The following is a 23,289-nucleotide window of genomic DNA, read 5'->3' as shown; positions in this document are numbered from 1 at the left end:
ATTTCTTTATTTCTTTATTTAAATGGGTTCATTTTTCAGAGGGATACTCAGTGAGGGTATCGTGATTTTAGCTACCAGTAGCAGGAGAACGGAGCTGCGCCAAGAAGCTAACAGAAGCTACAAACACTGAATAGAAGAAGAGCTGCCATCGATACAGTTGCAGCCAAGCATGTTTTAATGTTACACAATACAGTTTTACCAAGTTGCTCAAAGTCTAAACTGGCATTGTTGTGCATTTAAGGTGTAAAGTTTACCTTCGACCAAACGCCCCCCAAAGGCATCCCAGCGCCCCCCTTTTGTAAAAATGTCCGCCAGCGCCCCCTGCCGTCCTCTGAACGCCCCTTGGGGGGCGGTAGCGCCCACGTTGAGAACCGCTAGTCTAAAGTTTAATTAAGAGTTCATGGTGAGATTAGTCAAATCTGGCTTAATTTCAGCGAATAAGAAGAACTGAAAAATATTTCAGTCTCTGTGTGCAAAAATGATGGAGACAAAAACTGGCAGCTGTAAAATAAACATAAGGTGTTTTTATTTAAGGTCCATTATATATAAGCATTAGGATTGGTATTCTGACTTTAAAATCAGAACTGTAGTTTTGTTATGAAATTTAAAATTTTATTATCAGAATTCTGACTTTATTATAAGATTTAAATCAAAAAGATTTTGAACTTGAATCTCAAAATTTTGACTTTAATCTCACAGAATTCTAACTTTATTATCAAATTTCAAACTTTAATATCAGACTTTTTTTGCTTTAATCTCCGAATTATGACTTTAATCTATGAGAAATCAGACTTTAATCTCAAAATTCTCAGAATTCTAACATTATTATTATTAAAATTTCAAACATTATTATCAAAATTCTGAGTTTAATCCATGAGAAATCGGACTTTAATCTCAGAATTCCGATTTTAATCTCATAATTCTACATTTGTTATTAAAATTTCAAACATTATTAACAGAATTCTGACTTTAGTCTATGAGAATTCAGACCGTTAATCTCAAAATTAAGACTTATCTCAGAGTTATGATATTTTGTTCTCGGAATTAAAACTTTAATATCAAATTTCAAACTTTATTATTATAATTCTGACTTTAATCTCACAATCCCGACTTTAATTTTAGAATTTTGACATCAAAATTTCAGAATTTTTTTTCTACAGTGGAAATAATGATCTTCTGTCACACAAACAAAACCCACACAGACGTGTTTCTGTAAAATCTTATTTAATTTGTTTAAAAAAAAAAAAAAAAAAAAAACTAAATCGCGCGTGCGCTCTTCGCATGTGGGTCACGCGAAACCGCATTACACACAGTTCAGCCCTTCACCAGCAGCGATGGGAAAACAAACTTTAACTGCGCGTCAGAGATAAGAATCAGCCGCTATCCGTGTGGAAGCTCGAGCGGAGTGTCGGCTGTCGGGATTAGGATGATGTTCAGAAGCTGTCCCGGTTCGGTGCTGGTGGAAAAGCGGCAGCATTGAGGCGCAGAGGCGCTCGGAGTTGCGGGATTAGTTCGCTCGCAGCCTGACAGCGGAGGCTGACTGCGGTGGGATGGGCTGTGAGGTGTTCAAGATGGCGGCGCCCTGTGGAGTGAATCTACTCTAACAGGTAAACAGCTCCACTTATTTATGAATAATCCGGTTTGTTATCAGCGGGCTCCAGCTCGGATGTTGCGTTGGGTTCAAACCGAACCGATCTGGCCGCTGTAGGTCGAACCGAGCCGGACTGACATGGGGAATAAATGTTGTTCGGAGTGTGGGTCGCTGCTCCCAGCTAACGTTAGCTGTCGGCGCTGGGTTGACTTGTGTTTTTTTCCCCCAACGGGACAGACCTGGTGATGGATAGAGTTGATGTTTCAGAGATTACATCTTGATTTTATCTCTGTGATGTATTTTTTGTGAAATCGCTGCTCGGCGTGTCACGGAAAAGAAGTGTTCGTGTTTTAGAAGCGGGTAAAGTAAAGCCAAGCCTGCCCATTGTTCTCTGCGAGTTGTTTACGACAAGCAGCAGCAGCAGCAGCAGTCAGTGGTCAGTCTTCATGCAGCAGCTGCTCCTCTCCCTTTCTGACTGAACCATGTTGCATTTAATGCATCCCAATGCTTGGCTTTACCTTAATCATGCAACCAGCTAGCAGTAAATATTCACGGATTTTTGTTGCTGTTGGTTTCTTCGAGTTAAACCCATCAGGATGTTTTTGCTAGAGCCTGCAAAAGAATTCAAAATCCAGTGCGTTTTCAATTCGTTTCAACAATTATTAATTTATTTTTAAGGGAGGGGGAAAATGCTGTAAACTCGTATGATTTAAGTGTCTTTGGTAGCAGTCAGTGTTGCAACAAATCCAAAGACACTTCTGACTGAAGATTTTCTGTATGACAGTCTCATGACATGCTAACAACTCAGTATCCCAACAGAGACAGTATTTAACGGTATCATGGCCTGAATGACATCATCAGCTGTTGGGAAGCTCTGCTTATCCACCTCATTTGCTTTTGCTTCTCCCCTTTAAACGTCTGTTTGGTTTTATGCTTGTTGGTTTGAACTTCCTCTCTTTCTGCTCTGCATCCATAATGTCTCCTTTTCAACTCCTCTGGGATTTTTGGGTCGTAGTTCAGGCATGATTTGAGCTTCTGAGATGCTAATCAGCAGCTTCCAGTGGCAAAAACGATGCCTTGTTGCCACAGTTACGCATCATAACCAAAAATACTTCCAGCTGCACAGCATTCAGTAATTATCCAAACATACAGCGACTTGACCAAAAATACAACCAATCAGAGCTAATGTAGCACTGCTATTCTAAAATATGGGTATTTTATTGAACATTTACAATAAACTAATAGAAAATAGAGACAAATGTCACACTTTGAAAGCTTTAAAGTCACAAAAATGGAGAGAGACAACTTTCCAGTAATGCTAAATCTGGATTACGTTTATTATATATAAACAAAACTACACAAGTGCACATTTGTTGCTGTCCAGTCATACCTAATATCCTGTGTGGAATACAGTTTTCAATAGTTTTGAAATGAAAAGGGAAAGTTTTCCTCCTTGTGGTAGAGATTTCTCTGGACATTGGATGTTTTGAAGTGGATCTGCTGCAGTTCTGCAGGTTCCCAACATAACGAGGCCCTAAAAACACCCAGAGAAAGCTACAATGACCACAGCATGTTCATGTTTTAGAAAGGCCTAGTCAAAGTCCAGATTTAAATCCAAAAAGGAAGCTTATTAGATGCATCCCTGCTCCAACAAGCTAAACGTTTTTCAGCTGCTCTGATCATAGTAATATCATATTAATCCACGTACACCCTCTCCTAGATGAAAATAAAACTTTAATTTCTGAAAAATATTTAACACTGGAGCTGGAAAACACTTTAAATACCCAAATAAATAAACCAACAAACCAAAACATGGATTATGGATTCTCTGTCACCAAAATTGTTTCAAAAATGATTGTTTAAAACTGAAATGTTTGACACAATGGACGGTGAAATATTCGGTCCTCATTCATGAAGAAAGCCTCAAGATATTTTAACTCTTCTGGAAAAGACTCGGTGCTTCGGTTTAGGATTCTATTTAACCTCCTTCAGTTGAATAAATAGTTGAGAGAGCAAACGGGACAAATAACACAAGCAGAAATGTTCATTCGAATTCCCAAACAAAGTTTTTCATCTTCTTTCTGAGTATCCATTGAGCAGTATGACGGCTTGATAGGGCACTAAAGTAAGAAAGAAAAAAACTCGGAAATTTTTAGATTCATCTCGAAAAAAACAAGGAAATATTTGAGCTCCAAAAGGGAAAAAAAATTGCTAGAAAAATCTCCAGAATTTTGAGATTAATCTCAGAAAATTTCAAGAAAAAAAAAAAGAAAAATCAAATTTCTGAGTTTGTAAAGACACAAATGTGCGAGGGAATTTTTTTTTTGAGAATTTCTGAGTCCAAACGTTGTTGAAAAATAGTCAGGATAGCCAGAAACTTTGTAGAATTTTTTTCAAATCTTTCTGAAATTCAAAAGTTGAATATTTGTGTGAGAGAACTCAATAATGTTGAGATTAATCCTAGAAATGTTGAAGAAAAAAAAACAACAAAATTTCTGAGTCTAAAAGTTGGAGATTTTAGAAAACATTTTGAGTTTCCAGATGAACATTTTCTGAGTTTCAAGAGTTAAAATTTTTTTACCCTTTGAAGCTCAGAAACTTCCTTGTTCATTCTAGTAATTCTCTGAGATCAATCTCAGAATCTCAGCGTTATTTGGCCGACATTTACTCCTTTTTATTGGTTTTCCATCTACAATAGCCCCAGTTCGCCGCCGTCTTCAGCGACTGGCCTCTCCCACTCAGATAGTTATCGTTTCCAGCGCCTCCCTGGCCGCGCCGGCGCTGCATAAAGCGTCTTTGTGCGACGCGGAGCATTCCCCGGCTGCCTGAGATCACATTGAGCGTTGCTCATGTTTGTGTCTGCTCTCCTCGCCCGGACGTCCAGCCACATGAGTCAGCAGTCGATTGAAACAGAGGGACGATTGAGCTGCGGACGCTCCGCCGCATCAGAAACAAGCGCTGAGCTGATTGGTCATGGAAGAAGCGCAGCTGCGTTTGAAGAAACTTCCAGTTTCTTCAAACCTGTGCAGCAGACGTGCAGCAGAAAAAGCTGCTGCTCGGACGTGTGGAGTGAGATCTGAAGAGCCGATGAGATCGGCTTGTGCTGAATCATTGTTCCAGGTTGGTGATAAGCTGCCTGGCATTAATGAGCTGCCCGTCAGGATCACACTGCAAATCTGCTGCCGACGGAATATCTAATCTTTGTAGATATTAGAAAACATCCAGGTTGTTAATTTTGATCTACAGTTTAATTTTTCTAAATGAGGCCGAGGAAAGTTGGTGCCTCAGGAAAAGAAACCAAAGTAAAGGCCTGGATTTATTTTATTAATCAAAGCACTTTTTATCTGCCAAATTATCAATCAATACCTCCTGGGTTTTTTTTTTTGCAATTTTTAACGCACAACTCTGAATTTATTGCAAATTTTCTACAAAAATGCTCAAGCATTAATCTGGATTAGGGCAAAAATGACTAATAGGGTTAATCATAATTAATCAAGATTTTATTGCATCTTTAAAAGTTGTTTTTATTTTAAAAAATGAATTTAATTATTTACTTGCGTCTTTTAATGTATTTATTATATTTTATAACAAAAAGGCTGAAATGGATGAATAAGAAATCTGTAGAATGTGCCAATTTAAAAAAAAACGATTTTTAGAATAATCGATTACTTAATTAATCGTTAGTTGCAGCTCCTGTCTGACTGTGTGCAGAATCCTCTCAGATTTTAATGAGAATGACCCAGAGACGTTCTGGACCCGTTTCTGACTCTGGGTTTTGGTTCTGACCCGCCAGCGGTGCCTGGAGACTGTATTGGTGGGCGGGCCCCAGGAGTCCTCCAGGCAAGCCGGGACTGACACTGTGAGAGAAACGCGGCCTCCACCTCCAGCACTGCCACCATGGCCAGGGAGCAGCCCAACGTCGGGGACCTCCTCCCGCTCCTGGAGACCTCCGACCTCCAGCAGCTCGAAGAGATCCGGAGCCTCATCAACGAGCAGCTCAGCACCGGTGGGTCCCTCCGGCTCCGTCGACCTGAGCAGAAGTAAACAAACGAGCCGGTTAAAAATGCTGCTTCCCTTCCAGAGCGAGGCTCCATGCTGCTGAACGGGTTGGTGGACTACTTCCTGGAAACCAACTCCGCCCAGGCCCTGCATATCCTGTCCTCAGTCAGAGAGCCGCACGACAAGGTGAGAGTCTGCTTTAACCCGACTCCGGTTCGTTTGTGATTAGCTCTGGCTGTTGCTCTCCTTTATTCCTTTAAGTATAAAAATCATCCGTTTTTTGCTAACTTTGCTTGTTGTAAACACATCCAACCGTTTGTCCGCCGCCCAGCACCTTCTGGACAAGATGAACGACTGTATGGCCAAACCAGCTTGCCGGCTGCCCACCCTCATGCTGCTCGGCCACGTGGTCCGAAAGCAGCCGTCCTGGATCCACAAGATGGCCCGCTACCCTCTGCTGCTCTCTCTGCTGAAATGCCTCAAGGTGAGCCGCCATGTTGGCAGCAGGGAGAGATGGGTTGGTTTGTTATGATGATCGAGATTCTCATGGAGTTGTTGGTTTTTGGTGGCAGTGAGAACCAGACCCCGACTCCCTGTCACTCTGATTTAAATACCAAGGTTGGTCCTTCAGACCGGAGAGTTCTGATTCTAGAAGACACATTTAGGAAAGTCAGGTTATTAGCCAAGCAGGGAGATGGATGGATGGATGGATGGATGGATGGATGGTTGATGGATGGATGAATGGATAGTTAGATGATTGGATGGATGGACGGAATGATTGGAATGGATGGATGGCTGATGGATGGATGACTGGATGGATGGTGGATGGATAATTAGATGGTTGGATGGTTGGTTGAATGAAATGATTCGTGTCCATCTTTCCTCCTTTAAAACATTTTATCTCGTTTCATTAATTATCCAGGTTTACTGCTTGTATTGATTTCCTCTAGTTCGGCTCATAGAAACAGAAAATGGCCTCATCCTCTCCGTCCAGAATCAGACCAAAGTGCTGATCAGAACCCAGATCGTCCTTCTGCCCTGAACGTTTCCTCCATGACCTCCATGTTTTCCCTGCAGACGGACACAGACGTAGTGGTGCTGATAACCGGAGTTCTGGTGCTCATCACTCTGCTTCCCATGATCCCTCAAGCCGGGAAGCAGCACCTCTGGGAGTATTTCGACATCTTCGGCCGCCTGGCGTCGTGGAACCTCAAGAACCCAGGTAGGACAGGATGCTGCTGAATCTTCTGGTAGCTCCGTGTTCGTCCCGCTGACCATCTCCTCCCATCCAGGCCACGTTTCCGAGGTCTACTTGATCCACCTCCACGCCTCCGTCTACTCCCTCTTCCACAGGCTCTATGGAATGTATCCATGCAACTTTGTTTCATACCTGCGCTCCCACTACAGCATGAAGGAGAACATGGAGACCTTTGAGGAGGTGGTGAAGGTGAGGTATAATGTCACAAGTGAGCAGGCACTGCCCCTCACCCAGCTAAGCCCAGCTTGTTACCTAGCAATGCCAGTGGAACTCTGCACATCACCTAGCAACCAAAGCTTAGGTCCAGCACGTTTGGTCTGCTAATTTTACCGCTGTACAATGGCTCCTGGAAAAGACAAGTGTTTTGTTTTGGATCTACCATCTATAAACCACTTTCTGGATTCTAGTTGGTTGTGCAGGAGGTTCTACTAATGCTTTTTAAATATGTGAGGTTGTATAGTTGCGCATCTGTTTGCAGCCATTTTCAGGTGTGAGTGTAAATGTTGAATTGGGGGCGTCGCCAGCAGCAGATTATTTGGATTTAAAGTGACAGGAGGCCCTAAAACAGATAAAATCTCATTATCTAAGACTTATGATTTCATGAACAAAGTGTAATAAAGGATAGCAGGTCAGCGTTAACAACTGTGTGAAACCCTTTCAGCCAATGCTTGAACACGTTCGTATACATCCCGAGTTGGTGACAGGAACCAAGGACCACGAGCTGGACCCCACCAGGTAAACCCGTCCTGCTCCTCCCATATAAAATCCTCCTTTAGTTTTATTCGTTTCTGACTTCCTGATGGCGCTCTGCTTTCCTACCAGGTGGAAAAAGTATGAAATCCATGATATCGTCATTGAATGTGCCAAAGTGTCCCTAGACCCAAAGGAGGCGTCCTGTGAGGAGGGCTACGCCACCATGCCTGAGAACTTTTACCCACAAGCCCACCTGCGGGCGCAGGACTCCACATCGAGCCCCTACACAGACCTGCACAGCAGCTACGGTGAGAAAACACTTAATGCTGAATTTATCTCATATTTCTGTTTATTTCTTTGCCAAAAATCAAAATTCGTTCTCTCTCAAAGTATTCACACCTCTGTTTATAAATGTTTGATGTATGAAGCCTAGGATTGAAACGATTAATCACGATTAATCATTTATTGAAATAATCGTCAGCTAATTTAGGGATTGATTAATCGTTAACTGGAGTACACAGACTGAAAACAGTGTAATTTACTGAAAAAACAACATTCAGAGCAGTAATGAAGCCAAAAGTGGACAAAAAAAAAATCCACATTTTCTATGCAAGATAAAAACACCTTTATATGTAAACATGTTTTAGCCAAAACTTGGCTTTAAAGTTTCAACTCTACTAACGGTATGCTATGACTTTTTGGAGTAAGATTAGTTTAAGATTTTAGAAAGTATTGATTCCTCATCTTCTCAGCAGTAACTTTGCAGTCGCTACGTTTATGTTTACATTGGCCGCCATGTTTGTTCTCGACAGGAAGTTCCTCTTCGACGCCGTTCTCGACTCCGCGGCAGCCGCTGCCCCCTCCCCTGTCCCTGCCGCCCCTCTCAGGCACTCAGTCCTCCTCGTCCTACCGAAGCCCGCAGACCTCCAGACGGCAGGTGAGGTCATCCATCCGCTGATTTAGGACTGGATTCATCGAGTTTCAAAAATGTAATCTTTGGAAAATCTCCTATTTATTTTGGGCTTTCAACTCTGCGATAAAATGTTAGGGCCAGGCTAAGATTTACATTTTTTAATTCAGAGAATAAAGTTAATAGCATTGCAAGAAAACAGTCAAAATAATACGAAAATAAAGTATTACCAGAATAAAGTTTAAATATTTTGAGGATGAAGAAATAATTTTATGAGAACTCTTACATGAAAAACATTAAAAAAAATTAAATATGTGGTAATAGTGATACCACATTGGTGATGGTATCGCACCAGAAGTTGGAAACAATCTCGATAACTTACATTAAAATAACTTTTTTTTCTCATTTGATAAAATTGGAGATTTTTTTTTTTTTTCAAATTACCCAGCAATAGTTTGTTTTTTTGTTGTTTTCTTTTTAACCTTTTAAATAAATTTGAAGAGAATTTGAGCCACTGAAAAAAGAAAAATTCTGATTTTAATCTCAGAATTCTGACCTTTTTTTCCCCTCAAAATTCTGACTATTTTCTTCGTAAATGATTTTAAGAAGATTTTGGCTGCTGGAAAAAAAAAATTAAGATTTTTTTTTTTTTCTCAGAAATCTGACTTTTCTCAAAATAAAAAAAAAAACAAATTTTTTTGGTTTTCAAAAATCTGACTTTTTTCTAAAAATGTTGATTTTAAAGGATTCTAACTTTGCTCAAAATTAGAACTTTTCCCCCTAAAAATTCTGGTTTTAATTTCAAAATTCTGACTTTTTTTCTCAGAAAATTGAAGTCAGAATTTTGAGGAAAAAGTCCAAATTCCTTTCTTTATGTTTTATTTTTCCCTGCGGTCCTCATCGTCCTCCATTCGTTTGTGTTTGTGCAGAACTCCAACAGTGAGCTGAATTCTTCCTGTGGGGGGAAGGACCCCCTGTGGAGCCCCTCCTCTCTGTGCGGCATGGCCACGCCCCCTTCCTCCCGGGGCATGTCGCCCAACCTGGAGCTCTCCCACAGTGCCTCACACCTTCCCAGCCGCTTCCACAGCACGTCAGGTACAGAACGAGCGTAGCGCCGCTGCATCGCTCCACGACGTTCAACGCCGCTGCTGAATTCGTTTGTTTCGCTCTGAGCAGGGGGAAAAGGAACGCCGGCCTCCAGCACTCCAGCCACCTCATCCCCACCTCCCACTCTGTCAGATGACTTCCCTGTAATCTCCTTACCAGCCAACACGGTCCAGTCCAGTCCGCCGAGAAAAGTATGAAAACTCTCCGTCTGTTTTATTAACGGCTCGGTGGAACAGGAATGCAGTCATGGCCAAAAGTTTGACAGACATAAAAATGTTTTTGTAGCTTGAAAATGTGGCCATAACTTATGCACATCAGTTGTTCAAAACTTTGTACTTTACAGTTTTGTTGCCCAGATGGAAACAAATTGTACATATATTTGTGCAAAAATACACATTTAAAGAACAAAATTTAGTGCATCTCTTTAGTGGAAACATATTTAAGTTGCATTTTAAGGCTATAAAGCATTAATCTGCATCTGAGCCACCATGTTCACCAAAACATTTCGTCCATCGCTCTTAGGTTACCATATAGGAATTAACTCAATGAAGTTCGAATAATCCAACTTTTTTTTGTGTTTAGGATCGTCGACACGGCGAAAGCAGCAAGCCTGGGCTGGTGAGACAGGAGCACGTCAGAGACTTGGAGAAGAGTGGAGAGGGAGCTGCAAACAGAGGTTAGACACGTTAAAGCTGGACCAGATCCCATAAATCAATAAACAAGGTTGACACTTCCAATCAGGTCAGGAGACGGAGAACACACTGGTAACCAGTCTGTTCCAATACATTACTGAGGCTTTAATTTAACTATTAGTTCATTTTTACCTTAGTGTGTCGTATCTTAGCTTATTTAATTTGGCTTATTTGTACCTTAGCTTACATTGTTTGTGGATTATCTTAGCTTGTTTCTCTTTAGCTTATCTTCTTTTTACATTATCACATCTTATCTCATCTTGGCATAGCTTAGCTTATTTTAGCTTAGCTTGTTTTTATCTTATTGTGTTGTACTATCTAAGCTTATGTTGGTTTAGCTTATCTTTGTATTAGTTTACACTGTGTGTTATCTTTGCTTATTTCACCTTAGCTTAGCTTGTTTTTACCATATTGTGTAATGTCTTAGCTTTTCTTGGTGTAGTTTGGTTTAACTTATTTTAGCTTAGTTTATACAACCTTATTGTGTTGTATTATCTAATCTAATCCTGGTTAAGCAGCTTAACTTTTGCTAACTTAGCCAAGCTAACCAAAGTTAACTAAACTAACTTAGGTTAGTTAAGATAAGCTAAGTTAGCTTAGTTAACTTAGCTTTTCTTAGTCTTACCTTAGCTTACCTTATTTATAGCTTATTATAACTTATTTCACATTAGCTTATTTTTACCTTATTGTGTTGTATCATAGCTTATTTTAGCTTAGCTTGTTTCACCTCGGCTCATTTGTAATGTATCATATCTTAACTTAGCTTGACTTAGCTTAGCTTATTTTTTAGCTTAGTTTAGCTTTGTTTTTACCTTACTTTATCAAAAATGAACCACTGAATCTGTGAAACCTTGTCTGTTTTCTGAAAGCGTTTTCTTCAAACATATCCACCGTCTTTAAACATTTGTTTTTTCCTTATCAGACGCAGGAAGTTCAGCGAATGTCACCATGACGCTGACGGAGCTGTCGGTTTTCGTGACGAAGCAGGAGCTGGACCTTCAGCTGAGAACGGAGAAGGAGAGAGAAGAAGGTCAGTCTGTGGTGCAAAAACAATGCGGCCATGAAAAATCATGCAAAGTCACATTAAAAGTGTCTTTATTTACCGAATGGCCCTTCATGACAACAGCCAAAAACATTCACAGAGACTCCTTCATGGTCATGTCAGTGTTATGCAAAACCTTTCAAATAAAGTTTTAACGGCAAAACTAACTTAGAAGAAACTTTTGAGCAAGAAATATTAGCTTGTTTTAAGTCGATATTGATGAAAAAGTACAACTTCGACTTACAGATTAAAAGTAACATGTTTTAAGTGAAATAATCCGCCAATGGAACTAGAACTGGGTTGCTAGGTAACGGGCTGGGCGTGGCTGTGGTTGCTAGGTAACGGCAGTGGAATATTCTACAAATGGAACTAGAACTTTTTCATCATTATTGACTTAAAAAAAAGCTTGCATATCTTGCTGTTACTTATAAGTTAGTCTTATTTCAAGTGTACTAAGATATTTACAGTAGAAACTACTGTAAATATACAAGCAAAACACAGTGTGTCATTGATTAATCAGATTAATCATGAATTTCTTTGTGTTTCTGCTGCAGCTGCCATCACAGAGGAGCTGATGAAACTCACTGAAGACAAGCAGGAGCTGCCTGGGCTGAGAGGCTACGACTCTCCTTTCTTCCACACCACTGAGACTCTGACGGGCCGCCAGACGCAGAACCCGTCCTCCTCCTCCAACACGCACCCAGGCGGTTCCGTCAGAGAGCTTCGCTACGCCGCGTCCACTCCGGACAGAGCCGAGAGCGCCTTAGGCGGCGGCGCTGGCGACAGAGCAGCGGCGTCGGATCGGTCCGCCGTGGATCGGTCCTGGTCCTTCCAGTCCGGCTTCACCCCCATCGACCACCACCTGCTCCGGAGCCCCTCCGCCCCCGACGACGACTCCTCCAAGTTTGAGATGTTCTCCCCGAGCCCGTGCAGCAAAGCGCCGGTTCCGTACGAGTCGCTGTTCGCTCTGGCCCTGCCCAGGGCCGCCTCGCTGTTCGTGGGTCAGAAGACATCGGAGGCGGTCCACAAGGCGGCGATGGAGCGACTGCTGCAGCGCGAGGAGGGCCTGGAGGACGGGGAGGAGGAGGGCGTGGCGTCGGCGTCGCCACTGGAGGTGCTGGATCGCCTTGTTCAGCAGGGGAGTGACGCCCACGACAAAGTCCTCAAGAGGTGATGCTCAGATTTTATCTTTAGTTTGTGGTGGGCAGCTGGGCCTCGTTGGTCATAAATCAGTTAACCTCATGATAATTTACAACAAACTCCTTTATCGTTTTTCTCTCTGTTTCTACCAAAAACTGGATGATAAAAATCTTCCGTCTTTGTTCTCAAAGTAATTTATTTGTTCTTTTTGTTTTTGTTTTTTTATTCTGGACATTTAAAATGTCAGTATGACGTTCTGGTTTTCAATGTTCATTAGTATTACTTGAAAATGTTCTCAAAACAACAATATCACCGTTTATCACGATAACTTCTGGGATCATTTATCATCCAGCAAAATTTATCGTGACAGATCGACTGGCAGGATCCACATTTAATCATAAATACATCACTTTATTACATCACTAAAACAACTTTTAGAAATAAAAACAAAAAACAAAGACTTTGAAGACAACATGGCAGAAAACATGTAATATACAAACATAAGTAACTTTAGTATAACAGAACTTAAATTGCTTGCAGTTCATGAAAATATTGTCTTATCTGTTCTTTAATATTTTTACTGTCATTAAATATAACATCAGTTGCATATTATGGAACAACACATGTTTTCTTAACTTTTAAATAAAATTAAAATGTGAATTTTGACTAAATGATATATATTGAAATAAAATCGCAGGTTTTATGGTATAACCAATCATTCTGAAAAACAAATGGTGACATATTTGCTTCACAAAAAATAGAAAATTAGATTTTTTTCTCCTGTTGGCAGAAAACTGCAAAAACAGAAAATTTTACCAATTATTTCTGGTCCAGTTTCTGTGTTTATTTATTTTGTCAATGAACTTGTTTTGGTTTTGTCTTTTCGTTTCACAGATTACCTTTGCCAAGTAAGTCAGCTGACTGGACTCACTTTGGAGGTGAGGAGCTGAACTTTTCTCTCCGATTTTCAACAGATTGTTGTTAAAAATGAACAAAAAGAAACAAATATAAAGCGAATAAGCCAGCAAGTAGTTTAGCAGATTCAAAATGTTTGTGGAATTAAATTATTGATCAATCTGGTCATGTTGTGAACACAGAGAGGCGCTGAAATGTTCTGGTTTGCACATCTTTTTCTCCCTTCCACTCAACTTTTGATTCATATTTCTGTCTTTAACAGTCACCTTTTGTGCAAATTAGAATTGCTAAAATAAATGTGTTAAATGGAAACACGGCAATTTAGAAACAAATCATGTTTTTTGATAAATTTTTGATCCAAAATTTGTGTTTTTTATTTTTGGAAAAATGCAAAAGAAAAAACACTTTTGCCTCACATGAGTCACATGATCAGCAACCGGATGTTACTACTGGAGGAAATGACAAAAAGGAAGACAGGAAATAGTTGAAGGGCATGTTTTATTAATAACTTTTTGCGCATGTGTTAAACTCGAGGCTTGAGGGCCAAATCTGGCCCGCCATAGCTGTTTGTGTGGCCCTCTAGATTCCAGACCCTGGAAATTCACATAAAATCAACAGATCCCAGTTTTTTTTTATGCTAATGCATAACTAAGTTTATTGCAAATGTTCTGCAAACATGTAGAAAAACGTTGGGTTTAAGTGACGCTAACTGTAGGAGTCAGTTATTTCTTACTTTTATGACAAAAAGTCACATGGAACGTCATATGTAAGCGCAAATATTGCAAAATTACTTGCAAATATTTCAAAATTAGTTCCATAAAATCAGTAGGGACTGAACAGTTTGGACAGATGCTCAATATTACTTATAAAACACAGAGATTGCTATTTATTGATAGTTTATCAATACATTCTGGATCAACCGGCTCTTTAAGATCTTTCATGATCTTGATTTGGCCCAAGACGAAAGTGAGTTTGACATCTCTGACTTATTGCGTGAACAAACTTATTCACATATGATTTTAATTGCATTTCTTGCAATTGTATTTTTCTACTTTAGTGCAAAATTGACAAGTTTTGCGCACATTTTTAATGGAAACGCCGGTATTGGCTGCAAGCTTACATCACTCAAAATGTTTTTCTTCTTGAAATAAATCACTGAAAGTATTTCTGTTTGAAACCAACAAAAATAAAGATGTTTTTTATGAGACATTGAGTTAAACTTACAGTAAAAGTGGAGTTTTTCTCAGCTCTGCAGTCAGTGAGAAGCTATCAGAGGAGCGCCAGCGATGCGTCACATGCTCTGAGACATGAGTGGTGTGTTAAAGTGTTACCAAGCTGAACAGGGAGTTTTCTCTTTTCAGCTCAGGCTGATCAAAACAACGTTCCCACAGTTCCCATAAATCCCTCCACCTCCAAAATGAAAAAGCCGACCAGTTAGAGATGACTCGGCTTCTGTTGTTTGGATGCCAGGCCACAAGAATCTCATTTTCTCCAGCTGCAGCCCACAACAACATAAAACTCTAATTAATCTTCTGGAATTTAATAAACTTCCCTAGTTTTCCTGATGGAAGTCATGTCATTTCTATTGAGCCGAGTCTGCTGCCTTCAGGTGAGAGGATGTTTCAGGACTCACCAAGCTTTGAGAAAGTTTTCCTACTGGGGCTGAAACAATTAATCGATCATTGAAGTAATCGTCAACTAATTTAGCAATTATTAATCATTAACTGGAGTAGTTAATGAGAAGCAGGCCTGCAGATGAGAAACAGGATCAAGATTTACCAAGCAGAAGTATTCAGCCTGAAACGATTAATCATATTAATCGTGATTAATTGTTTAAATAATTGTCAACTAATTTAGTAAACGATTATTTAACTGGAGGATACAGAGTCAAAAAAGGCCATTTGCTGTAATAAAGCCCTGTTTATATTTACTTTTTATGTTTGGCCAGATTTGATTTCTTTAAGTTGTGTAGAACTCGGATAAACTAAAGAACTAAGACGATTGTGATTAATCAATTATTGCAATAATTGCAATAATTTGGTGACCAATAAAATGTTAACTGGAGCATACAGACTCCTAAAATGGCCATTTGGTAAAAAAAACAAAAACCTTCATATTTAGTTTTTATGTTTGGGTCAGGCTAAGATTTTATTATTTTTCTAGAATAAAGTTGTACAACAAAAAAGTTTGAATAATACGAAAATAAAATGTTAATTTTACCAGAAAAAAGTCGTAATATTAAGAGAATTGAGTAACTTTTGAGAAGTCCAACACAAAAAAATAACAAAAAAATCTCGATAACACTGGAGGTTTTTTCTTCATAATTTTAAGATGTTATTCTGGTAAAAATGTATCTTTATTCTACAAATATCATCCCTTTCTTTTTGCATTTAAGCAAAACTTCTCGTAGGGAGACGAACGACTGAGAGAAAAGTCATTTGTTCAAAACTATTTCCTATCATTTTTAATCTTTTTTTTTTTTTTTTTTTAGAAAAGAAGGTGATTAAAAGTGAAATCTGAGACGTAATTGTTGTTGTCAGGCTCGGCTCCTCTGGACGAGCTCCACACGCTGCGCAGCCAGCTGCTGCTGCTGCACAACCAGCTGCTGTACGAGCGCTACAAGAGGGAGCAGCACGCCGTCCGCAACCGCCGGCTCCTCCGACGCATCATCAACGCCACGGCGCTGGAGGAGCAGAACAACGCAATGGCAAGTTTCAACTCTTTACTGCTTCTTACCCGCGTTCCAAGAAACGGGCTGTTGCTAAGCTAAAGTAAGTAAAACAGAGCTAGCAAGTGTTTATCTGTCTTCCATATAAGCCACTGAAAACAAACAAAACAGGATTCTGACTTTTTAAAATCTGAATTCTGACTTTAACTCTGTATTAATCTATTTACCAAAATCCAAATAAATGGCAAAACTTTCTAATGTGTCAGTCTGTTATGATGACAGTTCATGAAATGAATCATGTGACTGTTTGTTCTTTGTAGATCTGCATTTTATCCAGACTGAAAGTTTGTCCCAAATTCGTCTGGTAGAGTTCAGTTTTAAGACTAGACTTTCCCAAAGGTGCGTGTAATATTTAAATAATTGATAATGGGAGAAAAGTAGGAATTGTGAGAAAAAAATATCTTAATTCTGAGAAAAACGTCCAAATTCTGAGAAGAAAGTAAAAAATTATATTTGAAAATGTCAAAATTCTCAGGAAAAGTTGGAATTCCGAGGAAAAAAAAGTTAGAATTCTGAGTTAGTTGGAATTTTGAAACGGTTGGATTTTTTTTTTAAACTGTCAGAATTCTCACAAAAAAGATGGAATTCTGGAAAAAGTCAGAATTCACAGAAAAAACGTTCTGTAATTCTGTAACAGAATAAAAAAAACTGTCGGAATTCTGACAAAAAAGATGAAATTCTTAGAAGTCAGAATTCTGAGGAAAAAATGTTGGAATTCCTATTTTAGAAAAAACAGAATTCTGAGAGAAAAGCCAGAATTTTCATAAAAAAGAAGAGATTAAGAATTTTTTTTCAGTTGCACTAATCTTTATCGTTTTATTTAGCCAAGTTTACTAAATTAAATAAAATCTGACTTGGCTGCAGCAAAAATCAGCCTCTGTTTAGATGCAGTCCTTTTTATTCGAAACATTTTGTTGTACAAAGACAAATAAGTGTTTTAATTAATATTTTCCATCGTATGAAAATTGTGTGTGTGTGTGTGTGTGTGTGTGTGTGTGTGAGCGCGCGCAGAAGGACCAGCTGAACCTGCAGAGCGTGGACATCGTGTCTCTGAGGGACAGCCTGCAGGTGGAGCAGCAGCGCTACCGGCAGCTGTGGGACGACCGTGAGACCGTGGTGACCCGCCTGCACAGCCAGATCCGGCAGCTGCAGCAGAGCCGCGACGATTACTACACCAAGAACCAGGAGCTGCAGGTCCGAAACGCCGAGTTGGCTCCAAACAAACGCCGTTCTCCCGTCGGGGTTTCTAACCGTTTTCACGGCTTCCACAGAGCAAGTTACAGGAGTGTCAGAAGAGGATGGACAACCTGGAGGCGGAGCTTCAGACGGCCAACAACAAAGTGGGCCACACCGGGCATCTGCTCAACCAGATGACTGTCAAGGTGGAGTCACAGTTTGGTCCATTTATTAAACCGAATCTCTGATGAATACCAAGAAAATCTCAGTTTAACAGACAGAAGACGAGGCGAAGTCTGTCTGTTCTTATAGAGGCTTTAATGATCCCAGCATAGAAATGTGTTGAGTTTATACTGAACTCGCATGCTGGAGTTTATTTAAACCATTACTGGACCAGTTCAGACTGGGGAAGCGGACTGGTTTCTGCTTTAAAGCAACACAAACGGGATTCAGTTTCACTGCTGGTGAAACCTTTTCTGGTCTCAATAAAGTTGGAAAACAAATGATTAAAGAATGATTAATTTCTATAAATCTCCACTTTTTAGTTACCCAAATGTTTCCATCCATTCATTCATTTCCTCTTTTTGTGGTCCAAATGTTGAAGCAGAGCATTGTGGGTAACGTAGTGCTTCTTCACCAATGTGTAGAAATATTGATGAATGGAGCAAACATCTTGAGTTCTGTCCTCCTCCTTAAAGCCGACATCGTCCTTATTTGTGTCCTAATTGGCTGTTTGTCCTTCCTTGTCCCTGTTTGTCTCCTTCGTCCTTCAGCTGAGCAACAGTGAGAGCAGCCAGCAGCAGATGAGCTTCCTGAACAAGCAGCTGCTGCTGCTGGGGGAGGCGCATAAGCTGTCCATGCAGGACGCCCAGCACCCAGGCAAGAGCAACACAAAGGTACGACGGCCACAACAGGTCTGTGTGTGTGTGTGTGTGTGTGTGTGGGTGTGTGTGTGTGTGTGTGTGTCACACGCAGAGAACTGGAGTGAAAACACATTGTCTACCAATCACAATGAAGTAGTTTGATATATTTACCCAGATATCCTTTATTATTGTTCTTCATTACTTTTATAGATATGTTTTTAATGAATAGAGAGAATTAAACCTTGATACAGGGACATTTTAGACATATTTCACCATCATTTATACTGTTTGGGTGGAATTCTGAGGAAATATTGCAATTTTGAGAAAAAGTTAGAATTCTTAGAAAAAGTTGGAATTCTGAGATAAAAGTCAGAATTCTACAAAGATTAATAAGAAATTCTGAGAAAAAAATTGGAATTCCAAAGAAAACTTGGACTTGAGAAAAATGTCAGAACTCAGAAAATTAATAAGAACTTTTGAGAAAATTCTGAAGTTGGAATTCTGACAGAAAAAGTTGGAATTCTGATAGTAAAGTTGGAATTCAAAGGAAAAAATAAATATATTATTTTATAAATATATTATAAAAATATTAATGAGAAATTCTGAGAATTCTGAGAAAAAAGTCTGAATTCTTCGATTTTTTTAATTTAATTTTATTTATTTTACAGTGGCCCTAATCTTCTACCATAATATTTGGTCAAGTTTAATAAATTAAATCAAAGCAAAGTCGGCTTTTCAGTGAATGCCTCTGTTCTGATGCAGTTCTATTTATTAGAAAAGTTTTCCTGTAAAAAGACAAATATCATGTCCTGTAATTAACATTTTCCATTGTGAGAAAATGAAATAAAATTCTTCTCTTAAGAAAAATAAAAAGTCCAACAAACAAATTTGTGTCATTTTAAAAATCCACTTGGGACAATAAAAAACATCAGTGTAAGGTCCACAAATGGCCCACGCGCCGCATGTTGTTCCACTGAAGCAGCTGTTCCTGGTTGTTGCTAGGAGACGGAGATGCTGCGGATGTCCCACATGAAGGAGGTGGACTCCCAAAGGCAGAGCCTGCTGGCCCAGAGCCAGAAGCTGGAGGCGGCGCAGCAGCGAGCGGCCGAGCTGGAGACGCTCCTCTCCAAGAAGGAGCACCTCATCGCCGAGCAGAAGAAGTTTCTGGAGGACGTGAAATGCCAAGCCAAGTGAGCGTCCGCCTCTGATCCGACGTCCTCTGTGACCCGGTTCCTTTCTGACCTCGTCTCTTTTGTTTTGTTTCGTGTGCAGGGCGGAGCTGCAGGTGTCAGACTGCAGGTTCCAGGCTCAGAGGAGAGTCACCCAGCTGCTGCAGACCGAGCTGCTGCAGCTCTACAGCCGGGTGGAGATGGAGGCTCCGGCCGCCGGCAGCAGTTCACCACCAGGGGGCAGAGCGGAGACACGCAGGCATCCAGACTGCAGGTCAGGGAGGCTAAAAACAGATTCATCACTTAATACCTTCATTAGTGTTTTAATCGGGTTTGAAAACTTCTCACCAACAACCTGGATGAGTCTTTCTTTTGTTTTTCTTTTCTCTCTTTGATTTTCTGTCTTTTTTTGTCTTTCTTTTTCTTATTCCTGTCAGTTTCTTCTTCTTTGTAGTTCTTTTCTTTCATTTGCTTCCTATTTTTGTCTTTTTTTGGATTTTTTTCTGTCTTGTTCTTTTTTCCTCTTATTTTTCTCTTTCTATTCTCTCTGTGTGTTTCTCTCTTTTTACCTCCCTTTATTCTTCGTTTTCTGTCTTGTCTTTCGTTCATTCTTTTGTTTTCTTTTTTCTTTCAATTTCTTTTGGCCTTTTTCATTCTTTTTTTCTTTCATTAATTTCTTTCTTCCCTTCTTTCATATATTTTTATTTTTTTGTCTTTTTTCTGCTTCTTTTAATATCTTTTTATATCACTTTTTTCCCCTTTTTCTTTGTACATTTCTTTGTTTCATTCACTTTTTCTTTCTTTCACTTAATTATTTTTTAAGCTTGTCCTGATGTGAATATCTTGTGTTTTAATTGTATTCTGTGCACTTTATTATTGTAAATAAATGTTTTGTTTAAAAAAATCTTTTTCTTTTTCGTATCTTTTCATATATTCTTCTTTCTGTCTTGTCCGTCCGCCTTTCTTTCTGTTGGTAAACTCCTCCCTCTCTTTGTTTTGCCCTCCAGCGCCGCCGCTCCAGGCGGTCTTCACGCCGTCGAGCAGCCAAACAGCCCGTCACCTCACGATTCCCCTCGGGGGACGAATGGCAGCACTTTATCGCCGGGGCAACCGAAGGCGAGCGGCTCCTCCTCGCCCCCGGCCAGCTCCATGAACGGAGGCCAGGACCTGACGCCGCCCCTGCTGATGGAGCCGTCGGCGCCGTGCCCCCATGCCGCCCTGCCAGCCGCGGACGCCCCACTCACCGTGGGCTCCTACCCCAGCGCCAAGAGCTTCCTGGGCATGAAGGCGCGCGAGCTTTTCCGCAACAAGAGTGAGAGCCAGTGCGACGACGAGCAGCCGCCTCCGCCGCGCCTCGCCGGCCTCGCTCACGGTCTGAAGACCGAGCTGTGCGTGGAGCCGGGTCCGGCCGGCCCAGCTGCCGTCATTGTGCACGCCAAGGAGCCGCCGCCCGAGCCCAGACTGCGACCGCTCGGCCAGGGCAGCCCTCGCAGAAAAGCCGGGCCCGGGCAGGGCGGCGTCAGGGGCCCCTCGGGGTCCGGTCGCCCTCGGCAACAGCTAAAGATCATGGACTACAACGAAACGCATCACGAGCACAGTTAAAGACGCAGAACTGAGAAACTAACGGAGTAAAGCTACAAATCAGCAGAAGAGTCACACGTCCGCAACTCTTTGGCATTCAGTGTTATTTGTCCTCTTAAGTGGACAACAGGATTTCCTGCTTCTCTTTTCCTCTTTTTGTTTTTTAAATCATTCCCATAAAAAATTTAAAAATGAAACATGCAGAACATTTGAGTCATAAAATGTAAAAACTTCTGGGAATGACTAACGGCTACAGTATGCAACTTTTATTAAAAAATTTTTTGTACATATTTGTTAAAACTATCATGTCATGGCGGTGTGTTATCAGACAGATAATCTGTGAAAAGATTCGTTTCCTCCCTGGCCAAAAACAACCAATCAGAGCCAGGAGGAGGGGCTTAGCGCTGTCAATCAGTACTGCTAAATGTGCTAATGGTGAAGAAAACTTTCATCTGTGGCTATACTAACCAGCCTGAGCATTCACAATATGTTAAACTAGCTGCAGTGTCTTAGAGATCAAAGTGGATCTGAGCAGCACCACGCAAGATTGATTGGCAGCGCCAAGACCTGCTTCTTGGCTCTGATTGGTTGTTTCTAGTTAACATTGTAAGGAGCAAAATTTTTTCACAGATTATCTGCTTAATACCAAACTGTCGCGACATAGTGACAGTTTCAGCAAATATGTAAAAAAATCTTTACTTTTATAAAGTTACAATTGTAACTTTTAAGGAATTCCCAAATTTCCTTGAAGACAGCTCAGGTTGGTTCTAGATTTTTAAAAAATTTGGATTATGAAGTAAAACAAAACAAAAAGAAAATCCAAAATGAAATCTTTCAGTAGTTTTTAAAATGATTTCAGACTCCAGAAGAGTCCTGGCTGAAGGTTTTCCAGATGTTGACTCTTCCGGCTTTGTTGGAAAATGTAGGAGTATTAATAATCTGAAACATTTCCGTTCTAGCTTTAATGGTCAGGAAGAAAATGTTGCCAAAACATCCGGAGGAAAGCAGGCTGAATGTACAAACTCAATACTCTCCTGGATTCAGTGGTTTTGTTTTGATACACAGTGTACTAACTGGTTCATAGCATTTCTATCTTCCATGTAAACAATGGCGATTCCAAACATCTGGTCTAATGGGTTTCCTGCATTTCTTAGTTTTTATTTAATTTTCTGGAACTGATCATGAAAAGCCTGTTGTCCACTGGGAACTCCTGCTGTCATTTTCTTCTGCCTCGCTATCTGAAGCATGTTCAACAATCCTCTTTAAATGCCAACCGTAGAAACGACAGGAAACCACCAACAGGAGGTACAATCAGCACAAACACACGACAACCAGGACTCCGAGCGGAGCCGGAGCATCTGGGACAAAACGGCAAAAAAAAGGAAGTTCATAAAGCAGTGGCTTGTGTTTAACTGTGAACAATAAAGATCGTCTTCAATGTTTTGCACTACAATTTATTGTTTGTTTGTTTTGTTCATCAGGTCTAACTTTAGCTATTAAACTCGTCGGGCATGTCGCCATTAAAAGGCAGTCTTGAAACCACAAACTGCGGATTGTTCCGTTGACAATTCGAGTCGACATTTTCTTTTTTTCAATGATCTAAAAGTATTTGTCACTGATTGGCTGGCTGCTGAGACGCATCTCTTTCGAGAATTCTGATTGGTCAAGACACCGGAAGTGATAAAAACGCTGTTTTTGGCTAGCTCAAATGCTAGGTGAGGTAAATTTCGGAATATTTTCGAATGTTTTCTTGTGTTTTTGATGTTTGCCGGTGTCTTATGATAATTCATAGGACTTATATGATGATTCCTAATGCTTTTCTGATAATTTCTGTCGTTTTATTGTGTTTTTCTGAGCGGAGAAACTAACGTGGTAAAAATGTCCACCATAAAAAAAAGTCGATATTGTAGCAAAATTTACAATAAAGATACAAGCACTTTTATTGCCAATGAATACATATATCATTTAATTTAATTCAAAATTTAGTTAAATTAATTTGTGTTACACTTTAGAGCTGAAGTAACAATAATTTGCTGATATTTGAAGATGAAACATGTTTGCGTCACTAATTTGCTGTGCGGCAATTTAGGCCGATTTGAATGGAAACACGGGCAGCTGGGTTTGAGTATTAGCTCATTTTTCTCCACTAGCAGTGATATTTATATTCATCTTAATCTCAGTTTCAGTTGAGTATTTGTCGCTGTAGCTGAATAAGGAAGCTTAATATTCCTTAAATGTTGGAGCTTAGTCATATCTGGGAGTTGTTTAGGTGTTATGTAGCGACTTTCTGCATAAGTTAAGCTTTAAAACAATTCAGATTTTTTTTGGTACACCTCTAGTTATTCTAAAATACAGAAGAAAAAGGCCTATTTAAAGTAATTATGTTTAATTGCTTGTGTGTCAGTGACAACGGCCACTAGATGGT

The 23,289-nt window shown here is 40.2% G+C and overlaps 1 protein-coding gene across 1 annotated transcript; it reads left to right on the top strand.

Annotated features, from left to right (window-relative positions):
* The first annotated feature begins 1,278 nt into the window (after window positions 1–1,278).
* On the top strand, window positions 1,279–22,317 carry tsc1b (TSC complex subunit 1b). Its single transcript, XM_008424661.2, has 22 exons — window positions 1,279–1,607; window positions 5,385–5,597; window positions 5,673–5,776; window positions 5,922–6,074; window positions 6,668–6,812; window positions 6,883–7,037; window positions 7,510–7,583; window positions 7,671–7,849; window positions 8,354–8,478; window positions 9,381–9,546; window positions 9,628–9,749; window positions 10,141–10,234; window positions 11,173–11,280; window positions 11,847–12,462; window positions 13,327–13,370; window positions 15,888–16,054; window positions 17,087–17,269; window positions 17,347–17,457; window positions 18,025–18,147; window positions 19,117–19,304; window positions 19,387–19,557; window positions 20,291–22,317. Exons 2-22 carry the CDS (start codon window positions 5,489–5,491, stop codon window positions 20,883–20,885), a joined length of 3,732 nt encoding a protein of 1,243 aa, XP_008422883.2. The 5' UTR covers window positions 1,279–1,607; window positions 5,385–5,488; the 3' UTR covers window positions 20,886–22,317.
* Window positions 22,318–23,289: the final 972 nt, after the last annotated feature.

The sequence above is a fragment of the Poecilia reticulata genome, chromosome 12 (assembly GCF_904066995.2).
Source record: "Poecilia reticulata chromosome 12, P_reticulata-male-v2, whole genome shotgun sequence".
NCBI classification, from domain to species: domain Eukaryota; kingdom Metazoa; phylum Chordata; class Actinopteri; order Cyprinodontiformes; family Poeciliidae; genus Poecilia; species Poecilia reticulata.
This window is presented reverse-complemented; position numbering and strand designations above follow the sequence as displayed.